The sequence below is a fragment of the Dendrobates tinctorius genome, unplaced genomic scaffold (assembly GCF_039654945.1).
Source record: "Dendrobates tinctorius isolate UK_male_01 unplaced genomic scaffold, ASM3965494v1 ptg000065l, whole genome shotgun sequence".
NCBI classification, from domain to species: domain Eukaryota; kingdom Metazoa; phylum Chordata; class Amphibia; order Anura; family Dendrobatidae; genus Dendrobates; species Dendrobates tinctorius.
Window position 1 is genome coordinate 11,417,580 of NW_027361733.1, and position 21,370 is coordinate 11,438,949.

A 21,370-nucleotide genomic window follows, 5' to 3' on the forward strand; every position below is an offset into this window, starting at 1 on the left:
CTGTTGGTGTGTTGCAGCATAGATGGTATAGCTCCCCACAGGTGAAGCTGTAGCCCCAGGGCAGTGTGTAGGCGCAGATAGTGCAAAGAATGATACCCAGATGTAGTGGTGCTAACGCTGTTGGCGCACAATGACTGGAAGACACCAGGGCTTGCAGTTTCAACGCTTAACTCACAGTTCTTGATAACCACTGGTGCCCGCTTCCAGGCCGTGTCCTCCGGGGCAAAGACTCAACCAACCTCCCGGGCAAGTTAGCTTCTCCTCTCCAACACTCCACCAACATGTACCTTTCCTGAATGACTCCTCTATTGCGCCTTTTAGTGTGAAGAGCTCCAGTACCGTGGTTACTCTGAAGTTCTTCCTGTCAGATGTTCCTAACAACTCTACTTGTATGACAGACAGCTGTAGCCTGATCAGTGACCTCCTGGATCCCGGCTCTCTATCCGTGTTGCTGTTGTGTCCCAAGTCTTAGATGGGAGTAGTGCATTTACAGCCAACTACTCCAACGGTGTCTGCTGCAGAACCATAAGTGCCCATACAACCTCGGGGACCGGGCCCCGGCCTTGCGCTGAGAACCTATAGGCAGGGTTCCTCTTCCAACCCACAACTCATCTCTGTTCTCCTACTCCTTCGTTCCGCGCTGTTCCTTCTCTCTCTTATGGAAGCTTAGGTTGCAGTTCTACGTCTTTCTCCTTCTGTTCTCTTTCCCGTGCCAGCTGGCTCAGGTCACTGAGGCAGCTGCAGCACTCCTCCCTCCATCCCTCTTCCAGGGATCCTGACTCCTGTCTGAGTGACTTCCTACTCCTCTGACCTTCTGTCAGACTGACCTCTAATTCTAAACTTTCCCACTCTTTTATATCTAACTCCACCCACCTCCCAGCACATCTCGTGTTAGGAAGCAAGGAATCACCAGAGGTGCTCTGCTACCCTCTAAACATGAGCCGCAATGTGATCAGTGCTGAACTATCCTGTGTGTGGAATGCAGGTGTTGTAGTGAGGAAAGGAGTTCCCAACTTACCTACGCGGTGGGGCACTACACCTTAGAAGGTGCAGTACCTCTGTGGCGACTGAGCCTCAGGGGCGCCACATACACCTCGTACATGCGTGGCTCCGCTACATACACACACGGCTCCTCTCTGTCCACCTCATACACATGCGGCTCAGCTCCGTACACTTCGTACACACACAGCTGCATTCCATACACTTCGTACACATATAGCTCTGCTCCGTACACCTCGTATACACACGGCTCTGCTCCGTACACCCTGTAAACTACTCCTGACCCCACACAAACTTACCCTCATCCAGTACCATGACAATCAGCTCAGCAGAGTCCTGCATACACGGAGGCTCCTGACCATGTGACGTCTAACTCCTTCCCTCCGGTGACCTCATCTCAGGTCCTGTGCGCAAAGAGCACCATCGCGTCAGGGCAATTGCAGCCTGGCAGCCAATCAAAGCACGGAGCTGCACAGCCAATGAGCGGCTGCAGCTCCGCGATCGGGACCCTAAGCACTTTGGGCCCCACAGTAGTCACGCCCCTGCATAGTATAGATAATGTATAATAATGTTTGGTAATGTACAGTATAAGACATACTGTAGATAGGGATGGTGGGGTAAGATATAGTGTATAATGTTTGGGGAAGTTATGCCAACTACATACTGTAGGGACATAGTTAATGGATGGGACTAGCCCACAGTTGGAGAAACAAGTCCCAGGAAAAAGGGACTGATTTCTAGTAAAGATCAGATAGGGAAGCACAGTTACCAAGGTCAAGTTCAAGTGCAGTGAGCTACTAGCGTCATCAAGTATCTTTCGTTCATGGCAGCGGGAAACCTTACTGGAATCCCTTGAGGACATTCCTGCAATGTCCAGAGCTCAAGGCTCGGTATAGATACTATGGAGAATGCCTTATTCTCTGGCCTACAGGGGACAATGGACTCAGAACAGCGAGAAGTAAAGGTAGCGGATCCAGTGTGCGCTGCGGAACTGGCTGGGAAATCTCTGGGGCTGGCAGGGGTAGCCAACGTATGGATAGTTCAGGAAGAACAGATAGCAGTAATACTGAGAATGTGCTGTGTTAAGGAAACAAGAAATAAGAAGTTTTGTGTATAATATTGCGTGTTACAATCTGATGAACTCAAACTGTCCAGTAAACTACTGTGTGTTAAATCGAACTGTGCGCGGCTCCAGAAGATGGAGAACTGGAAGCAGCAGAGGCGTGCGACCTACAAGTGAGTGTAATGTGCCTCCCACATGACAGCACACTGGGACTGGGACACGATTTTCCTGTAAAGTGATAGGGCGTAATGGAGCAGCAGCTCACCCATGGCTCCTGCCCCCAGCAACTTTACAGTACCCTACAGCAGTAACCATAAAGTTGAGGGAGCTGTGCTGTTAGGCTCCGCAACTGATAACATCCAGCTGCTGCCGGCACCAGACACAGCTGTTCAATAGGAGTGATGAGTGTTGTACCTCCACCGATCTGATATTCATGATCTATCCTGAGCATAGGTCATGAATGTCAAAGAGTGGACAACTCCTTAAAGCCATGTGCTATACACAAGCTACTGGAATAGTTTTCTCATTTCTAGACTTTTCACTTTCAACCAGCCGAACTATTCAGTAGGAAGTCAGTCTGTAAAAGGCCCTTATGTTTGCTATGATGTTCTGACAGCATTGAGTATGATGGGACGATTGATACTTGCTAACATTTAAATTCCAAATGATGGAACACTTTAATCAAGTTCTAGTTAAACCTCAAAATGTCCTGAACTTTCAGAAGAGTCCCTTTTTAATGTGAACTAGCCTTAGGGCTCCCATACAGATAGCTTCCAGCCAAATGATTGAACAAACCATAGTTCTGCCAACAACTATTTGAACCAAGTCTACCATACACGAGTGCCCGCTCAACCAAACAATCGTGTTCTCTACGAGAGAACCGCTCAAAGACTCTGGAGGTGAGTTATCTCATCGAGAACAAAGGTATCATCAATCAAAAATAGGACACGCCGGATCCTTATCTCACCATACACAACAGACTGTCGGCAGTAGGTTTATCTGATGTTAACCAAATGTGTATGGAGGCCTTAATTTTCACAGCTTTTGCTGTCTGGCTGCAGTGGCAAGTATGTATGATTGACAATGAAGGATTAAGAAACGAACAGCATAACTGAGAAAAACAATCTGTGTCTCAGATCCAACTAAGACAATAAAGTCTATGGTTATCTATTAAAAATGTATATTTATCTTACTCACTTTAATAGCACCATTAATTCCACAGCACTTTACAGACATCATCATCACTGTCACCATCGGGGCTCACAATACAGATTCCCTATCAGTATGTCTTTAGTGGGTGGGAAGAAACCGGAGAACCCGGGGAAACCGATGCAAACACAAGGGAGAACATACAAACTCCTTGCAGATGTTGTCCTTGGTGGGATTTGAACCTAGGACTCCTAACCACTGAGCCACCATGCTGCTCTTATAGATGAGAAATAAAAGACATTCTTTTTATGTCAGTGATCCATCCATTTTTTTTTAACTGATCTATTGCTAATAGTCTATTGATAAAAAAAGAAAGTTCCAACCGAAAATAATGCATGCAACATGGACAAAAAACTGATGACAAACAGGAAGAGAGGGCCATTTTTGTTAGCTTCAAAATTAAAAGTGATTGTGTGAATGTAGACTTACTGTTATGCAAAATTGGGGATACATTATATGTATGAGCACACTGGCTCCGATTTATCAAGCAATTCATGCTTGAAATGTCACAAAAAAAATTGTGCAACCTGAAAAGGTGCAACATTTTTGGAACTTTAGGCATTTTTGGAAACACCTACAAGAAAAAAAAGATATATAACGCCCCGCAGTAAATGCAAAGAATTTTTAATAAATAATAAAAAAAAAAAATAAAAAGCATATAAAAAGTGATGTAACATACAAATCCAACGTCATTGCTTCATGAAAATTACTTTAAAATACTATCACACCGGTTAGACTTAAAGCTTTCACAGAGCATTCCGACTCTTAGTGGAGAAAATGTGGACAGAAAACAAATCTTCTACTTATCTTTTAAACATGTCCTAAAATTCTAACAGTATGGAAAAAAAATCTCTAAAGTATTAAATAAAATCACTAACTCAATCAACTATTTCTTCTTTCCCGCTATTCAAACTGGATCCACGAGAAGATAAAATATATTTAAATTCACATATTTGCTATAAAGAAACCACTTATTGCATCTGAATGGAAGTCTATTGATGTTCCTACTACTTCAGATATTATAGAAAAAATGTCCGCTTGTAATTCTTTTAAATAAGCTTTTGCTTTAAGAAACATCTCTTATTCTAGATGGTCGTCACGGAATAAATACTTATCCCCAAGCAGGAATAACTTCTCTACATAAATGTTATTATTTTTAGCCAGAAAATATAGGTATTACTTTATTTCAATACATGTACATTGAAAACCTGTGACGTTATAACTATGATTATAATATGGATGATCTTTCTTTTATTTCCCTTTATCTCTAACTCCTTCCTTTTAAGTCCACCTTTTGCTTTCCCCTTTTCTCCTTTTTCTTTCCTCCTTCCTCACCGAATTTTTCCCTGTTTTCTTCTTTGTTTCTTCTAAGTTACAAGTTTGTTTTCTGGAGGTTGATGTTACTGTATATTACATTTTATTTTCCATTTCTCTTATATTGTAAAAATATCCAAATAAAAAAAAAAAATTATTTAGAAAACATAGAAAAAGTGGAGATATTACATCACAAGTTCCCCAGCGTATGATCAGGACAAATGTCACATATATGCTAAAATCCCAGAAAAACTAAGCAAATCAGATAAATAGTGGCAAAAGCTGCTACAAAGTAGTATAATGGCTGATGGTGGCAGTAGTTCTATTGGAATCTGGTGGTTAAGTGGCCATATAAAAGTAAATGACTCGCACTCCAAAATTAATGTGCAAAAATAAGATCATTCATATTTAGTATAAGACTAATGTCATATGCATACTAAAATTCTGGTTTTATATGTCATGAAAACACTGGTAGCAGGTATTGCCGTTTTGCTGTATATTTCCGATTTCCATAACTGTATTTGACGATTTCCAAAATATCAGAGAAAAAAAGGAAAATAAGTTGCAAAACCTAAAGGAAAGAAGAGGAAAAGAAGGATGTAAATAGACTGATCGGAGGAGTGCAATAAGGGCTGAACCAGGAAAGAAGGAGATGAACACGTTTTGCACTAAGAGATATAACAATAGATTAAAGCGAAAATAAAAAATAAATGACAAAAAAAAGTTCTAAAAAGGTAAATGTAGAACTTTAAAAAAAAAAAAAAAAGCATAAAATAACCTCAAACTTATTTCTATGATATGTGTGACGGTGGCCCCCACTACTGCCCTTCCGTGCACCCGTCTCCATTTGTACCTCCTGTCTAAAAAATTATTCCCCCTCATCGATTGACATTTTTAATCTTTGTGTCTTGCGCCACCTGCCTGCCACTCTGCTAACTGCAGTCTCGTACTTTTTACTTCTGGCCTGTTCGCTGCTTTCACTAAAGTTTTTCTCTCGTCAGCGATGTCCAGTTTAAGAGAAACATCTATTGAAGAATATACATCTGCTTTGACATGCTTGTATGGGCGAACGTATGGCTCTGTATGGGACGAGTTGTACTTTTCAATGACACAGTACAGTTTCATGTACTGGAAAAAGAACAAAAAATATCCAACTGCAGTGAAAAAAGAAATATAAATCCATTTTTGTTTTTAAACGACATACAATTTATGGTAAAAATTACTGAATCAATATTCTCCAGGTCAGTACAATTACGGCGACATCAAACTTGAATAGATTTTTTTTCATTTAAAGGGAATCTGTCACCCCTTTTTTGAGATATCATAATGATATCATTCAATTGTGTGTCACATAAGAATTCTCTTAGTACTTTTGCCTCCCCCTGACCCCGCACCTTTCATGCATAATTACCATTTCTATATCGGTTCAGATGTATGTAAGCTGCCACGGTCCGGTCTTATGGGCGGGGCTTATTCAACTGGGCCCCCCTCCCTGTCTTGCTCTACACAAGAAATGCGTAGAGCAAGACAGGGAGGGGGGAGCAGGTGAATAAGCCCCGCCCAGCGGACCGGACAGCGTCAGTTTACATACATCTGAACCGATATAAAAAAAAAAGTATTTATGCATGAAAGGTGCGGGGTCAGGGGGAAGCAAAAGTACTAAGAGAATCCTTATGTGACACACAATTGAATATCATTATGATATCTCAAAAAAGGGGTGACAGATTCCCTTTAAGTTGAGAAAAAGTTTCAGAAGGTTTACTTCTCCATGGATTCAGCTGGGTGAGGACTTGTTTTTTGTGTAATGAGATGACAGTTTCATTAATACCAAATTTTAATGGACACGTTTTGATCAATTTTTATTTTTTTTTTCTCTTTTTAAGGAGTGGTGACTTAAAAAAAAAATTGGTGTGTTTTATTTTTTTCTTGTCAAAGCATTTAATGATTTGATGCATGACTTTTTATAAATACGGCGATAACAAATAGAAAAGACATAAACCTATTTCGTCATTTTTAATGGGGTAATTTTGAACTGTTATTTTTAATGTTTGTATATTTTAAACAATATATTTTTTTACTTTATTTTTTAATCTCCTTAGGGGACTTGAAATTGCAATGGAGGTGACGAGGGCTTCCAGCATGCCCTCGGCTCTCATGGTAATACATTGGCACTTTGCGGTCTCGTCACATGGTGCCGATGGAAGCACAAACACCAGAACACATGACATTTGAACGCTGCTGTCAGAGATTCACAGAGGTGTTATCAGTTGAGACTGGAGCTCAACTCCGACTGCAACTGTTAGGTACAGATACCGGCTATTTAATATAGCCAGCATCAGCTACGTATGGAGGGAGTTCAGCTCCTGAAACCCCTACACTCATGGGAACCATCACAATAACATATGTGTCATATTGCATTAAGAGTTCATTCACATTACTTTTTCATGTACAAGAAAAACTTTGAGTTCATCAGTTTTTATGATGTGTGGAAAAAAAATTGTTTTTTCTAGCTTCCTCTATCTTAACAGTCCATGAAAACCAGACCGCACTCGGATGTCATCCAAGAGCGGTCCAATTTTTCACAGATCTACCGTATTTTTCGGACCATAAGACGCACTGGACCATAAGACGCACCCCCAATTTTCAAAAGAAATATAGGGAAAAAAAATAATGTGTCAAATGGGGGTCCGTCTTACAGTCTGAATTCAGCTTACTGGGGCTGATCAGTACAGGTGCAGGGGATCTGAATCTGAGCATGCGCCGCTTCCAGCGGCCATTTTCCTGGAGGCCACCGCATCGCAGCAATGGAGCTGCAGGGCCCTCTGGGTTTTGACAAAATGCTGGCGGAGCCTCGCCACGTAGCACAGGTAGCACAGAGAGCCGCCGCCGCACAGAGCACCCCTGCTGCAGCATTTGTAAGCATATTCTGACTAAAAGACGCACCCCCATTTTCCCCAAAAGTTTTTTGGGAAAAAAGTGCGTCTTATAGTCCGAAAAATACAGTATATACTTGCATTGATGATTTTGATCCAACTTGTCTCCATGATTCTGCCACGACTGCTCACTCCACAAAAAAAATCCCAGACATGTGAAGAGCCGCATTCGCTATTGTAGGTGTGGGTGCTATCCATGAAAACCATGGATAGCATTCGTACTCCAAAAACGGGTGTATGAATAAGCCCTAAAGGCTTAGCACAAGTGTAGTATACAAAGAGAAATGTAAACTGTAATAGACACAAGAAACTTAACTGTGGGTTCAAATTACCAAGAACAACATCTGCAAGATGTTTGTATGTTCTCCCCGTGTTTCCTCCAGGTTCTCCTGGTTTCCTCTCACACCCCAGGGACATATTGATAGGGAAAGTAGACTGTGAGCCCCAATGGGGACAGCAATGATATCTGTGAAGCACTATAGTAATTTATAACCAAGAAAACTACCAGATGATCTTGCGCCCTCTACTGGTGGCAGATGTCGTCAGTCAGAATTAGAGTAGGCTATGGACTCTGAGAAAGGGTTTCTTCTAAGCTCCATCATAGGCTCATTCAGTTTAGGCTATTGCAAATCCGACATGTGTTTTACTACAAGATACGTAGCAGAAATCTGAGTGAGGCCGGGATCACACTAGCGAGGAATACGGACGAGTGCTATGTGATATAAAACATCTCATAGAACTCGGACCAGTGTTCATCTATGGGGCAGCTCCCATCAGCGGTTTTTTTCTATGGTTGCGAGTGAGACAACGCACATCATTCAGATATCATCCGAGTGATGTGCGATAAATGCTGACCCCAGCAATGGAGGAGATGGAAAAATTAATTTCTCCACCTCCACCGCAACTGTGCGAGAGGCTCGGAGTACAGATACATGACACTCAGCTCCTGCTCGCAGCAGAGAAGGAGCCGAGGGTCATTAGAGTCTCGCATCGGATGCCATACGCAAGTGTGACCCCGGCCTGAGTCGAATTTCTGACTTGTATGTCCTGTAGCTGTACAGCAGATCTGTAAAAAAAAAAAATATAATTCTACTATCATTTATTGGTAGACAATTAATAGCCATCTAATTAATTTCGAGTTGGATTTTTTGCTGTGGTGCTTCCAAAAATCTCCTCAGATTGAAACTACAAAGACTTAACACAATTAACGCAGTAGATATAAAGTATTATACTTATCATCTGCAGTTTGAGCCAGTACAGCCTTTTGCACCTACTTTGGTTCTTTGCACCTCGCCTCCCTTTTGGCATAGTACATGCCATATGTGCAGTGCCTGGAGAGGGGGATGTGGATTATTATTATTTATATAGCGCCATTAATTGCATCCATTAGCCCTCTGTGTCTGTACTGTTACACACTTAACATTATGGCTGGTCCATACAATCAGGGCAACTGTTACCACCCACCTTTCGTGTCTCCCTCTTTCCTCATAGACTGTAAGCTTGCGAGCAGGGCCCTCACTCCTCTTGGTATTTGTTATAATCTACTGTATGTGATTATTGTTATGCTGTAATGTCTATTGTCTGTACAAATCCCCTCTGAAATGTAAAGTGCTGCGGAATATGTCGGCGCTATAAAAATAAAATTTATTATTATTATATTATTAATTCCATGGTGCTGTACATGAGAAGGGGGGTTACATACAAAGTTATAGATATCGTTACATACAAAGTTATAGATATCATTAACAGTAAATAAATTTACAATGACGGACTAGTACAGAGGGGAGAGGACCCTGTCCTTGTGGACTTACATTCTATGGGATAGTGGGGAAGAGACAGAAGATCGGGGGTGCAGCAGCTCAGGCAGTGGCGAGGCGGCAGAATGGTTATTGCAGGCTGTAAGCTTTCCTGAAAAGATGGGTTTTCAGGTTCCATTTGAAGGATCCGAGGGTGGTGGATAATCGGACGTGTTGAGGCATGGCATTCCAGAGGATAGGGGATATTCAGGAGAAATCTTGGAGGCGGTTGTGTGAGGAACGAATAAGTGTGGAGGAGAGTAGGAGGTCTTGGAAGATTACGTGAGGGAAGATATTGGGAGATTAGTTCAGATAGTGGGAGAGGAAAGGTTGTGGATGGCTTTGTAGGTCAGTGTTAGTAGTGTGGGGAGGTTAAACTGACGGACAGGTCTGCCTGTGGAGAAAGGCAGAGGGACAGCGCAGTGTAAGCTGAGATACAGAGAAAGGGGTATCATGTGGTAGTTTGACCATTAGAGGGCAGTGGAGAGTGTAGGAGAGAGTGACTGTGTAACTGCCATGGGTCAAGGTAACTGTCAGGTGATAGTGGGCAGAGCTACCAGGACTGGGAGTATAAAGGCTGAGGGAAGGTTCTGGAAGTCCAGTCAGCCATCGGAGCTCACTAGAGAGGAGGATCTGCCGTAGAGAGAAAGACGGTAAAAGCTTTCAGAGAGTAACTGACAGTGGAGACTGTCACGGGGGGTGCCCCAAAAGGACAGTAGCCGCAGACAGTCTGGGGGTACCAAGTGGACGGTGTACTTTGAAGGGTGAAACGCTGTGGTGGAAGTGCCTAGGGCAGCCACGGTGGGAAGAGCCACAAAGGATGCCATGACGGTGAAACTAAGAAGTGAAGGTACCTGGGTCTGTGAGCAAGAGAACAGTGAAATTCCTGTGATGAAGTGCGGTGGTCGTCAGAGAGGCGGCCAATAAAAAAGGACCTGTTGAATATAACTCCTGTCTCTGTCTCGTGTCTGTCGGCGGCAAGAAGTGGGTCACCCCCCATTCCTGTGGGATCAGCACCTTCCCCCCCCCCCGCTTATCCTACAGTAGTTTGAACTGGATTTGTTGGGGAATTGGGAGCCAATGGAGGGATTTGCAGAGGGGGGAGACAGGGGAGTAGCGAGGAGAGAGGTGGAGTAGTCGGGCAGCAGAATTGAGGACAGACTGGAGTGGTGCAAGAGTTAGCAGGGAGGCCACAGAGGAGAGTGTTGCAGTAGTCAAGGCAGGAGATGAGGGCATGTACAAAAGTTTTAGTAGATTGAGGGCTGAGGAAGGGACGGATTCTGGAAATATTTTTGAGTTGGAGGCGACAGGAGGTGGCAAGAGATTGGACGTGTGGTTTGAAGGACAGGGCAGAGTCGAGAGTTACTCCGAGGCAGCGGATTCCAAGTGCAGGAGAGAGCGTGATGCCATTTACCATAATAGATAGATCGGGTAGGGAAGATACGTGAGATGGAGGAACGATAATGAGTTCAGTTTTGTCTACGTTGAGTTTTAGGAAGAGAGAGGTGAAAAAGCAGGATCTGGCTGATTGTTGTGAACTCATTTTCTGGCTTCTGGTGAGGGTGGTGGAGCTGGCTGTGTTGAGTTCTCCATCCGGGCTCCCTCTAGTGGTGACAGTAGGTAATGAAGCTGATCTAAATGTCAGAGACCTGCCACCTGAGGAGGAGGACTGTGAGTGGACATCAGGAGTCTCTGACTGGATTTAAGTCAGCCGAATCCCTAATTTTGTGCTGGTGATTTTTTCCTGCCCTGAGGTTCTGGTTTCCAGTTCTGTTCCTGCCTTCTCAAGCTAAGTGTGCTCTGCTATTTTCTCACATGAGATTTGGTCTGGTTTGCTCAGTTTTTGTGGTCAGCCAGCCCCTGCTGGGGCTGTGCTGATTTTCCATTCTTACATCTCTGTTTATGCCAGTTTGCTTTTTGTCCCTGATCAGATTGGTCTCTTTTTGCTCTGTCTTCAGAATATACCAGAGTGCTGATATAGGGAATTGAAGTCTAGCGACTTCAGGGTTTTTTTTATCAGAAAGTGTTGGACATTTTTTGGCAGGGTTTTGTGTGTGATTGCAGACAGCAGCTTTCCTTTCCTGTCCTTTCTAGTTAGTGTGGACTCAATCGTTTGCTCAGCCTATTTTTCTATCTGTGTTTGTGTTTTCATCTTGTCTCACCGACAATACATGTTTGGGGGCTGTCTTTTGCTTTGGGGTCTGCTCTGGGGTAGTTTAGATTTCCCCTTTTCTTGCTTTAGGCTTATTTAGATCTCCAGCTGTGACGAGGCGTCTAGGATCATCGAAGGTACGCTCCACGGCTACTGCTAGTTGTGTGGATAGGATCAGGGCTCTACAATCCGCTTAGTTTCCAACCTCTCTGGTTTTCTGTGGCTTAGCTTGTTTTTTGTTTTTCCTCCTCGGTGACTCATTCATAACAGCTGATAGACACTCCGGGATTCTGGACAGCAGAGAGGTGACATCTGGGCCAGAGATGTAGATCTGAGTGTCATCTGCATACAGGTGGTACTGGAAGCCATGTTAACCTGGATGCTAGTCGCAGTTTTTTGGTGAGGTTGTTGTGCCAGAGTTGCCTATTGGTTTGTCGTACTTTGCCATGCATGAGAGGAGCGACTGAGTCTATGGCTGATGTGAGGGCGGCGTTGTAGAAAAAGGTGGCACTGTCTGTGCTGTGGAGTGACGATATGGAGGAGGTAGAAGAGAGTCTGTGGATGTCTAGGTGTGCGAGGCTTCTGCGAGGATGTGCTAGTGGTTGGACATGGGGGGGCAGGTGAGAAGGACAAGGATGAGAAGGTGAGTAGATGGTGGTCAGATAGGGAGAAGGGAGAGGTTGTGAGATTAGAAAGGGAACAGAGGCGGGTGAAGATGAGGTCTAATGTATGTCCATCTGTGTGGGTGGCTGTGGAGGATCACTGAGTAAGTCCAAAGGATGAGGTAAGTGACAGGAGTTTGGAGGCTGCTGGCTGGAGGGTGTCAATGAGGATGTTGAAGTCCTCCATGATGATGGTGGGGACGTCAACAGAGAGAAAGTGGCGGAGCCAGGTGGAGAATTGGTCGATGAAGGCAGTGGCTGAGCCCGGTGGTCGGTATATGACAGCCATTTGGAGATTAGAGGGAGAGTAAATACGGACAGAGTGAACCTCGAAAGAAGGGAGGATAAGGGAGGGTGGGGGTTGGATAGGGTTGAAGGAGAAGTTTTTAAAAAGGAGGAAACCCACTCCTCCACCTTGTCTGTTGCCAGGGCGAGGAGTGTGGGTAAAGTGGAGGCCGCCATAACTCAGTGCGGCCAGGGAGGCAGTGTCAGGGTGTCAGCCTGGTCTCAGTGAGGGCCAGGAATGAAAGGTTTTGGGAGGTAAAGAGGTCGTGGATCACGTGGACCTTGTTGCAGATGGAGCGAGCATTCCAAAGTGCTCCAGAAAGAGGGTGCAGGAGGGAGGGGGTCAGTGGCACAGGGATTGTGGTAGTATGTCTTAGTGTGAGAAAGATAGGGGTGGGGATTAGTGGGATGTATGAGGCAGGGGGGGCCAGGATTGGGGGATATGTCACCAGCAGTGAGAAGCAGAGAAAGGGAAAGCAGGTGGGTGAAGGAGAGTGATCGTCTTGTATTGTATGTTAGTAGGAGAGGTCTGAGGTTAAGGAGTATGTCTGCAGATCAAGCGAGGTGGGGGGTAAGAGGATATTAATTTCTGCCTTGTGAAAAGTTCAGACCATGATTAAGACCTCATGGTCGAAACGCATCGGTTGCTAGCTACCCTGGGTTTCAAAGTGTATACACTACTGGCGTCGGCTGATGGGACTAGTACTCCTATCGGCCTACGCCTGCTGCCGCTAATAACAGACTTTTTCTCACTGTGCTCACAGTGATCTTACCGAGATCATCGCAGTTCAGGGGCCCAGCTGGGAATGCAGTCTTAGTGACCTACAGTAGCCTTGATTACGTCACCGCTAGTCACTGAGGCTGAGCTCACAGCAGCTTATTCTCCAGTAATTTTCAGCCTGGATGGTCGCATCGTGGCACAGTCCAGGTTGAAAACTCTTTATCTCAGATATATGACAGTCAGGTGAGGGATATGGTTGTTTTTTATTTTTTTTTTACAGGAGACCATGGCTTCAGTAGAATGGGCATTACGTGAGTATGACGGTTTTTGTTATTTTTAACCCCTTTCCGACATCAGATGTAAATTCACGCCATTGTCGGACTCCCTCCATTTAACATGCGCTTCCGGTAATCATGCCAGAAATCCGCCCGCCGGTGACTCCCATCATGTGATCTCGGGTCACCGATGGGTTGGCATCAAAACCAGAGGTCTCCTGGAGACCTCTATGGTTGTCCGTGCTGGATTGCTATGAGTGCCGCCTGGTGGTCGGCACTCACAGCAAGTCAGCAATTCTGCTTCATACAGGTGATCTGATCATCGCCTGTATGTAGCAGAGTCGATCCGGTTATGGCAGCTTCTAGTCTCCCATGGAGACTATCAAATAGAAAAAAGGAACAGAGATCTTCCATGTGATTACAAGTTTCAAAAACTAAATTCTGCCAAAATGCATGGAGACTATTGAAGCATGCCAAAAGTGAAAAATTAAAAAAAATATATATATATAAAATATATACATAAAAAAAGCTCAAATCACCCCCAAGTCGCATAATTCAAAATAAAAACAAAAAACCCCCCCTCAAACCTACATATATTTGGTATTGCCGCATTCAGAATTGCTCGGTCAATAAAAAAAAGGATTAGCCTGATCGTTAAACGGCGTAACGAGAAAAAAAAAGTCAAAACCCCAGAATTACTTTTTTTGGTCGCCGCAACATTGCATTAAAATGCAATAATGGGCGATCAAAAGATCGTATCTGCTCCAAAATGGTATCATTAAAAACGTCGGCTCGGATCACAAAAAATAAGCCCTCACCCTACACGAGATCACGAAAAATGGAGATGCTACGGGTATCAGAAAATGGCACAATATTTTTTTTTTGGAATTTTTTTTCACCACTTAGGTAAAAAAAAAGAGCCTATACATGTTTGGTGCCTATGAACTCATAATGACCAGGAGAATCATAATGGCAGGTCAGTTTTAGCATTTAGTAAACATGGTAAAAAAAACAAAACTGTGGGATTGCACTTTTTTTTTTGCAATTTCACCACACTTGGATTTTTTTTCCCTTTTCCATTACACGATATGTTAAAACCAATGGTGTCATTCAAAAGTACTACTGGTCCTGCAAAAAACAAGCCCCCACTCGGCCATATTGACCGAAAAATAAGAAAGTTATGGCTCTGGGAAGAAGGGGAGCAAAAAACGAAAATGCAAAAAAAAAAAAAACCTCTGGTCTTTAAGGAGGTTTGAGCAAGAAGCAGGAAGTGTCTGATCTGGAAGTGGAGGCAGGGAGAGACTCTTGCCTGTGTCAGGAAGACAGACCAATAACGGCATCTGAACACTGAGAGACTGTTAAATGAATCAGCAGTTTTAATTGAGAGGATAATGTCTGCTTACCACAGCATCGGCTAGCAGGACCTTGTCAGAAGAAAAGGATCGCATAGCACAGCTGAATAAATTTGCCCCAAGCACCTGTAACCTGGAGAGAGAAAGCAACGCTGTGGTACGAGTCATCCCTCAGCATTGAAAGTTAGACAAGATGTGCCCAAACCTGGTCAGTTTTAGCATTTAGTGAACCTAGTACAAAAGCAAAACAAAAAACAAATGTGGAATTGCACATTTTTTTTGCAATTTCACCGTACTTGGAATTTTTTTCCAGTTTTCAAGTACAAAAAATGGTAAAACCAATGGTGTCATTCAAAAGTACAACTAGTCCTGCAAGAAACAAGTCCTCACATGGTTATTTTGACCAAAAAATAAAAAAGGTATGGCTCTGGAAAGAAGGGGAGCAAAAACTGCAAATGCAAAACCAAAAATACCTTGGGTCTTTAAGGAGTTAAATAAAAACAAAGTGTGTTTTTTATTTCAAATAAAGGATTTTATTCTGGCTGTGTGTTTATTTACAACACAACTATAAAATTAGTAATGGATAAAAATGAGAGGGACCTACGCCGTTTTATAAAATTTAAATTATATTTAAATTAAATTATATTTAAATAATAATAAAAAACATAAAACAGTGTGCGGACCACTCTATTTTTGATAACCAGCCTTGCTAAAGCTGACAGCTGAGGGCTGTAGCCTGCAGCGGTCAGCTTTGCCTGTCTGGTTATTAAAAATACAGGGAAATCCACAATGTTTTTTTTCAATTATTTTCTTCAATTATTTATTTAGCGCACAGGCATCGGCTGATGAATACTCCCATCAGCCACCGCCTTCTCTCACTGTTATTAGCGGCAGCAGGCATAGGCTGATTGTGCAAAACTAAGTACCGTAGGTGGAAAAAGTGTCTCAAATTTGGTGTATGCTGCCTTCTACACTTTTTTCTACACAATTTGAAACAGAATCTATAAATCTCAACTTTTTCTTCAGTAATAATTCCGTTCCCAGTCAAAGACCTAGAATAAACTTGACCATTTATTACGTTTAGTGTAACAGATCACACAGATGTAAGGCTGGATCTGCTGTATGGAACTGGTGCCGCTCTTTACTTTCCAGTTTGTTAATAGGTTGTAGATGTTATTTAGAAGTGATCTCAGGAGAGGCTTGTATGTTGGTGTAAGCTGGCGGGAGGCAGTGGTATTTGTGTGGTCACTCCAGTTTTCCCAGTACATTGGCTGCTCAGAAAATCAGCTTTCCTCTTTATGCAGCACAACTTAAAGAGTGTGTGACCCACACATGCTGGTGATCTTGTATGTAGAACATTATGTGCCAGTGCATAGTTTTTACGCAACAGCCTCCATTTTCAAGGTACGTCCAGTCAGTCAGGAATGGCATCTGCTGGGCACAGGATATCAGGACTTTCATTGTCCTGGATGATTATGTACTTTTCCTTAGGCAAAGGTGCTGAAGGTGATGGATAACGCGTGGAGGACGTAGAGTTGGGCACACCAGAGTCTCCATTTCCCACCCTAACTACAGTCATGTCAACTGACTGCTCTTGAATTAAGACATTGAGACCCTCCAGATCTGAACAGGTCATACCTGCAGCATTGATAAAAGTTGGGTTGGCTGGGGATCCCTGACTGTGGTCTGCATCATTCCCTATTAGTTCCTTATTTATCGGGTCACTATCGGCCTGGACTGGTGAAATAGGTATGGCCATTTCTACGTCATTACTTTGAGAGGCGATCATGGGAGGAGAAGCCATTAAATTGACTCGACTCAACATCTGGAGCTGGTTGTTAGTCACTTTCCTATCTGAATTTGAGGCATTTTCCAAACAAGTCTCTGTATGGTCTTTGTCTTGAAGCCTTTGCCCTAGATTCACTTTCCCCGTTATGAATGTCGTTTCTGGACTGACCTTGGAAGGGCTCTCTACCGTCTGATCGCCGCTTTCTCTCGATGGATCAATTGAAAGCTGAAGCACAGACAAGGATTGGTTCTTCTGTATAATGTACTCATTGTGTTGTTTCTTGTGACTGCGCAAAGAGTCCTCTCTGACAAATGAAGCCTCACAGAGGTCACACTTAAAGGTCTTCTTGGCTTCCACTTTGTTGTTTTTTCGTGCTGTGGACTGCCTCTGAAAATTGCCTTCTGTTTTTTGTGGGTCAGACTTTTCTTTGATTTGATCTCCATGCACTTTTTTAATGTGGGTAGTCAGATTACTGCGCTGCTTTGTATCGAATTTGCAGAAATGGCATTTAAACGGTCGATCATTGGAGTGAATCCGCTCATGGACCTTTAAAGCAGCTCTGCTGGCGCATGAATAGCTGCACTCAAGACATTTAACTGGCTGATCCGGTAAGTGGGAGCGTAAATGTTGCCGTAGATCGGCTTTGCTGCCACAATGGAACTCACACTGATTGCACTTAAACGTGCTCTCAGTGTTGTGCTTCATCCGTATGTGTGACTTCAAATTCCCCTTCATCGCACAATAGAAATCACAGAACTCGCAGCGGTATGGCTTCTCCCCTGTGTGGACTCGCATGTGTCTCTTCAAGTCAGAGTTTATCTTAAACTTGGAGTTACAGAGGATACAGTGGAAAGGTGCATCTCCTAAAATACAAGAGAACAGAAAGGATGAATGTGCAAAAAACAAATTCCAAAACTAAAAAGGGAATATTGGAATATATTGTACATTGGTGTTGTATTTCTAGAATACGCATTGTGTGATTTATTATGCAGTAACTCACAGGTTTACTGCTGAAAACAAGAGGCGTTTTTTCCTGATAAAGATTGCACTCATCAGACCAGTGGTGTCCTTTGCACAAATCATACCATTAAAGGGATTGTCTGAAACTGAACTGAATTTAATATGATTTCCACAATCTATCTAATAATGTAAAAAGCTAAGAAATTTTCTAATATACTTTGATTAAAAAATCCTTTCCGTTGCTTCTCAACTCTTATGTCCTATCGGTGATTCTTTTCTTACATCTGATGACATTTCATTTGAGTTGGTTGTAAATAATGAAGCATGCTCAGAATGTTGTCATTGTTCACAACTGCATTACTTGAATTGTGCACTAACAGTGCGCTCCTTTGCCGGCTCTAAAGAGAAGTGTCGATCTTGCAAAAGAGCGCTATATTTTTGGCTTGTCACTGACAGTGCACTGCTTTGCTGGCTTTAAAGAGAAGTGATGAGCTAGAAAGCATGTCACTTCTATTTATAGCCAGCAAAGAAGCTCACTGTCAGTGACGAGCAAGTTAGAAAGTGCTCTCTTGCCGGCTTGTCACTTCTCTTTAGAGCCGGGGAGGGAGTTCACTGCCAGTGCGCAGTTGTACCACAGTGGTGAGCAGGGACAACATACTGAGTGTGCCGCGGACTTTACAACCGACGCATGCTCAGAGACTAACCCAGCTCCTGAAAGGATCATCCCTGAGGATGATCATATCAGGGTGGGGACAGCAGCTGTGACAGCAGCTCTGTCCACCGTGGACGACTTGCTTGAAAATCCAAAGTGTGTGCAGGAAGACTCAAATGAAATGTAAAAAAAACTGAAAGGAAGTTTGAGTAGACAGGGAAAGTATGGATTTTTTTTTAAATTGAAGTATATTAGATTCAGTTAGGTTTCGGACAAACCCTTTAAGGCTGTGTGCACACGTTGCAGATTCTGCTGCGGAACCGCAGCGTTTTTGGCCCTGCGGATCCGCAGCAGATTTTGCTGCGTTGTACAGTACCATTGTATTCTATGGAAAACAAAAAACACAGTGCACATGCTGCGGATTTTTCCGCACAGATTTGCTGCGGTTTCAAATCCGCAGCATGTCAATTCTTTGTGCGGAATCCGCAGCGGTTTTATACCTGCTCCATTGTCCAGGTGTCAAACCACAGGGGAAAACCGCAGGCTAATCCGCAGGTCTTTTGACCTGCAGATTTACCTGCGGATTTTTCCAAATCCACGTGGAAAAATCAGCAGCACCATCATCTACGTGTGCACACAGCCTAAAGGGAAGCCATCATCAGAAAATTACCCATATAAATCTGTTTTCAATGTTACACATGCAGTTTTCACACCGTCCACTGAGGCTATTTTAGGCTCTAACATCCTGTCCTCTCAGGAAGGGTTTACAGCAATTTCCTTATCATCAGAGGCAGGATTACAATGACAGGTAACAACTTTATACATAGCTGATAACCCAGGATCCACCAATCACAACAAGCAATGTAACAGCTCCCTTACTCCCCCTCTCGACAATGACCTTTGCACAGGCTCATTAGATGCAACGCCAGGCGTCTGCGAAAACCCCTCAAATTGGCACGATCAAATCGATCGCGCCAATCACAGGGCACAGCCGCGGTATTACCCCGCTGTGCCCTGCCGGTGACCTGCCTAGGATCAATGCTGTAAGAGCACCGATCCTCGGCCAGTGCCTAGGAAAGGCCAGGCAAGGCCTGCAGCTGCTGATTGGCGCGATTGATGTAATCGTCGATCGTGCCAATCACATGGCACAGTCGCGGTGTGACCGCGCTGTGCCCTGCTGGTGACCTGCCTAGGATTGGAGCTGTGAGCTCCGATCCTAGGCCGGTGCCTAGCAACACCGGCGTCGCCAGGGCCAGCTTTGGTTGGTGTGATCGATGTCATCGATCACACCAATGAGAAGTCACAGCAGCGGTATGACTGCTTGGTGACGCGTCTGTGACTGCTCTGCAGGTCCTCACACTAGCTGAGGATTCCTGCAGAGCGGTCACACTGCTGAATTTCCTGCTGTGCTGTGACACCACAATCCCTGCTGAAAAAAGAAAAGAGACTACAACCGTAAGTGTTTTGATCCCTGATCCCTGCCCGATCTCTCTTCATCCACCTCAATCCCCCACCTCCCTTCCCTTTCTCCCTCCACCCCCCTTTGCTCCGCCTCTGTGCGAACATTTAGCAGCCACCGAGTGTTGATTGGTGACGCACGGATCAACACTCGTGTTCGCTTTTCTTTCTCACCTCCCTTTGCACCACCTCTGTTCGCACATCCAGCAGCGGCCGAACTTTGATAAGTGACGCAGTTCACTTACCAGAGCTTGTGCCTGCTGTTTTACACTTTTCTTTTCACAGGCATTTGTTTCTCCATATTTGCTTTTTTCTTTTAGCTTTTTCTTTTCAGACAAGTTTGCACCAAACACTATCCCCCCACACATAAACAGTTAAAAATAAAGTACTTGACACAAACACCATATTCATTAAAAAAATGTCCCGCCTGTCACGTTCATCCCAACAGTGCTATTCAGTGGAGGAGGCATATGCTTTCCATGCCTCCGACACTGATAGCGAGGGAGAGGATCCCACATTTCTTTCTCAGATTTTTCATCCTCATCCTCTTCCTCCTCGGGTCCTGCGGAACCGCCACGCAGATGTCCCAGGACAGAAGAGGAGGCAGCACCCACCATTCCAGAAGATGAACCAGCGCACCCCATTACAGACTCCGTATGGACCACGCGCCCCGAAAATTAAGAGCCACTGATTCCTGATTTTGTGGCAGTGTAGTAGGGGGCCGGGCTAGGGGGGTGAACCACTACTTACCAGACGAGGCAAAGATGAGACGGAGACAGCTTCCACTTGTAACAGTTCCAGATTTATTTGTCGTCCTCCTGAAGACCACCAAACATGCACCGCAGCTTCTTTACACCACTGTATCGCCAGGCCCGGGTACCTATTCTTCAGCTCCAGTCGCAGTAACGCACCTCGCGGATCTTTCACTGGGGGCTGTCCTAGACCAATCTACCCCTAGCGCTTCACCTGCCCGAGGTCGTCTTCCAATCGGTACCCCCGGGGCCTCGTCTGTCTTGTGGTACGTCGAGTCAGGGTCTACCCCCTGGCTGCCTCTTCTCCTTGCCTGTCCTGCAGTCCGTCGGGTCAGGGCCACCCCCCTGACTGTCTCTCCTTTGTCCGTCCCCCTGGCCGAGCTCTTCTCACTTTCTCCGTCTTCTTCAGAGCTCCTCCCGGGACTAAAACTCTCCTGGAGCCCCGCCTTCTTCTATTTATCCCCTCTCTCACAGGGGAATTTCCCACCCGGGCTCCTATCTCCCCGCCCCCCATGACTAAGCGGATTCCTAAGCCCTAAGCTGATGTTAAGTCCTGTACTACTCTCCTCTGTCATCTTGTAGTCATTTCACGGTACTGCACTCCCTTTTCTGTCTTTCCCTGCTGTTACCTTTCTAACCTGTCAATCTCTGTCCCTAGTGCACAAACCGTCCCCTCCTTCTACCAGTCACGTCTGTCCGTCAAGTCACCTTCCCCACAGCAGAATCAGGAATCAAGTTTGACACCACCGGCCTCACAGAAATAGACTTTTTCAAAGTATTTTTCTCTGAGGATTTTGTTAACCTCATGGTGGGCCAAACTAATTTATATGCTCTTCAATTTTTGGCACAAAACCCCCATTCATCATTTTCTAACTGGTCTCCTGTAGACGCAGTTGAAATGATGCAGTTTTGGGGCCTAGTTCTTCACATAGCGATCCTGAAGAAGCCAGAACTTTGGCAATATTGGAGTGTTGATATTTTATACAACACACCAGTGT

At 44.3% G+C, this 21,370-nt stretch overlaps 1 protein-coding gene and 1 long non-coding RNA gene across 3 annotated transcripts in view; one reads left to right on the plus strand and one right to left on the minus strand.

The window, feature by feature from the left end:
* The window catches only part of LOC141094722 (uncharacterized), a 191,900-nt gene that overhangs the window by 122,144 nt on the left and 48,386 nt on the right, over positions 1 to 21,370 (plus strand). The gene's annotated exons all lie outside the window — the stretch shown is intronic.
* ZFP64 (ZFP64 zinc finger protein) overlaps positions 15,815 to 21,370 on the minus strand; it is a 31,921-nt gene continuing 26,365 nt past the window's right edge. For both annotated transcript variants that reach the window (XM_073580618.1, XM_073580619.1), the window contains one exon: positions 15,815 to 17,413. In XM_073580618.1, the coding sequence (XP_073436719.1) occupies positions 16,176 to 17,413 (1,238 nt within the window). In that variant the 3' untranslated portion in view covers positions 15,815 to 16,175. The remainder of the gene's footprint in view (positions 17,414 to 21,370) is intronic.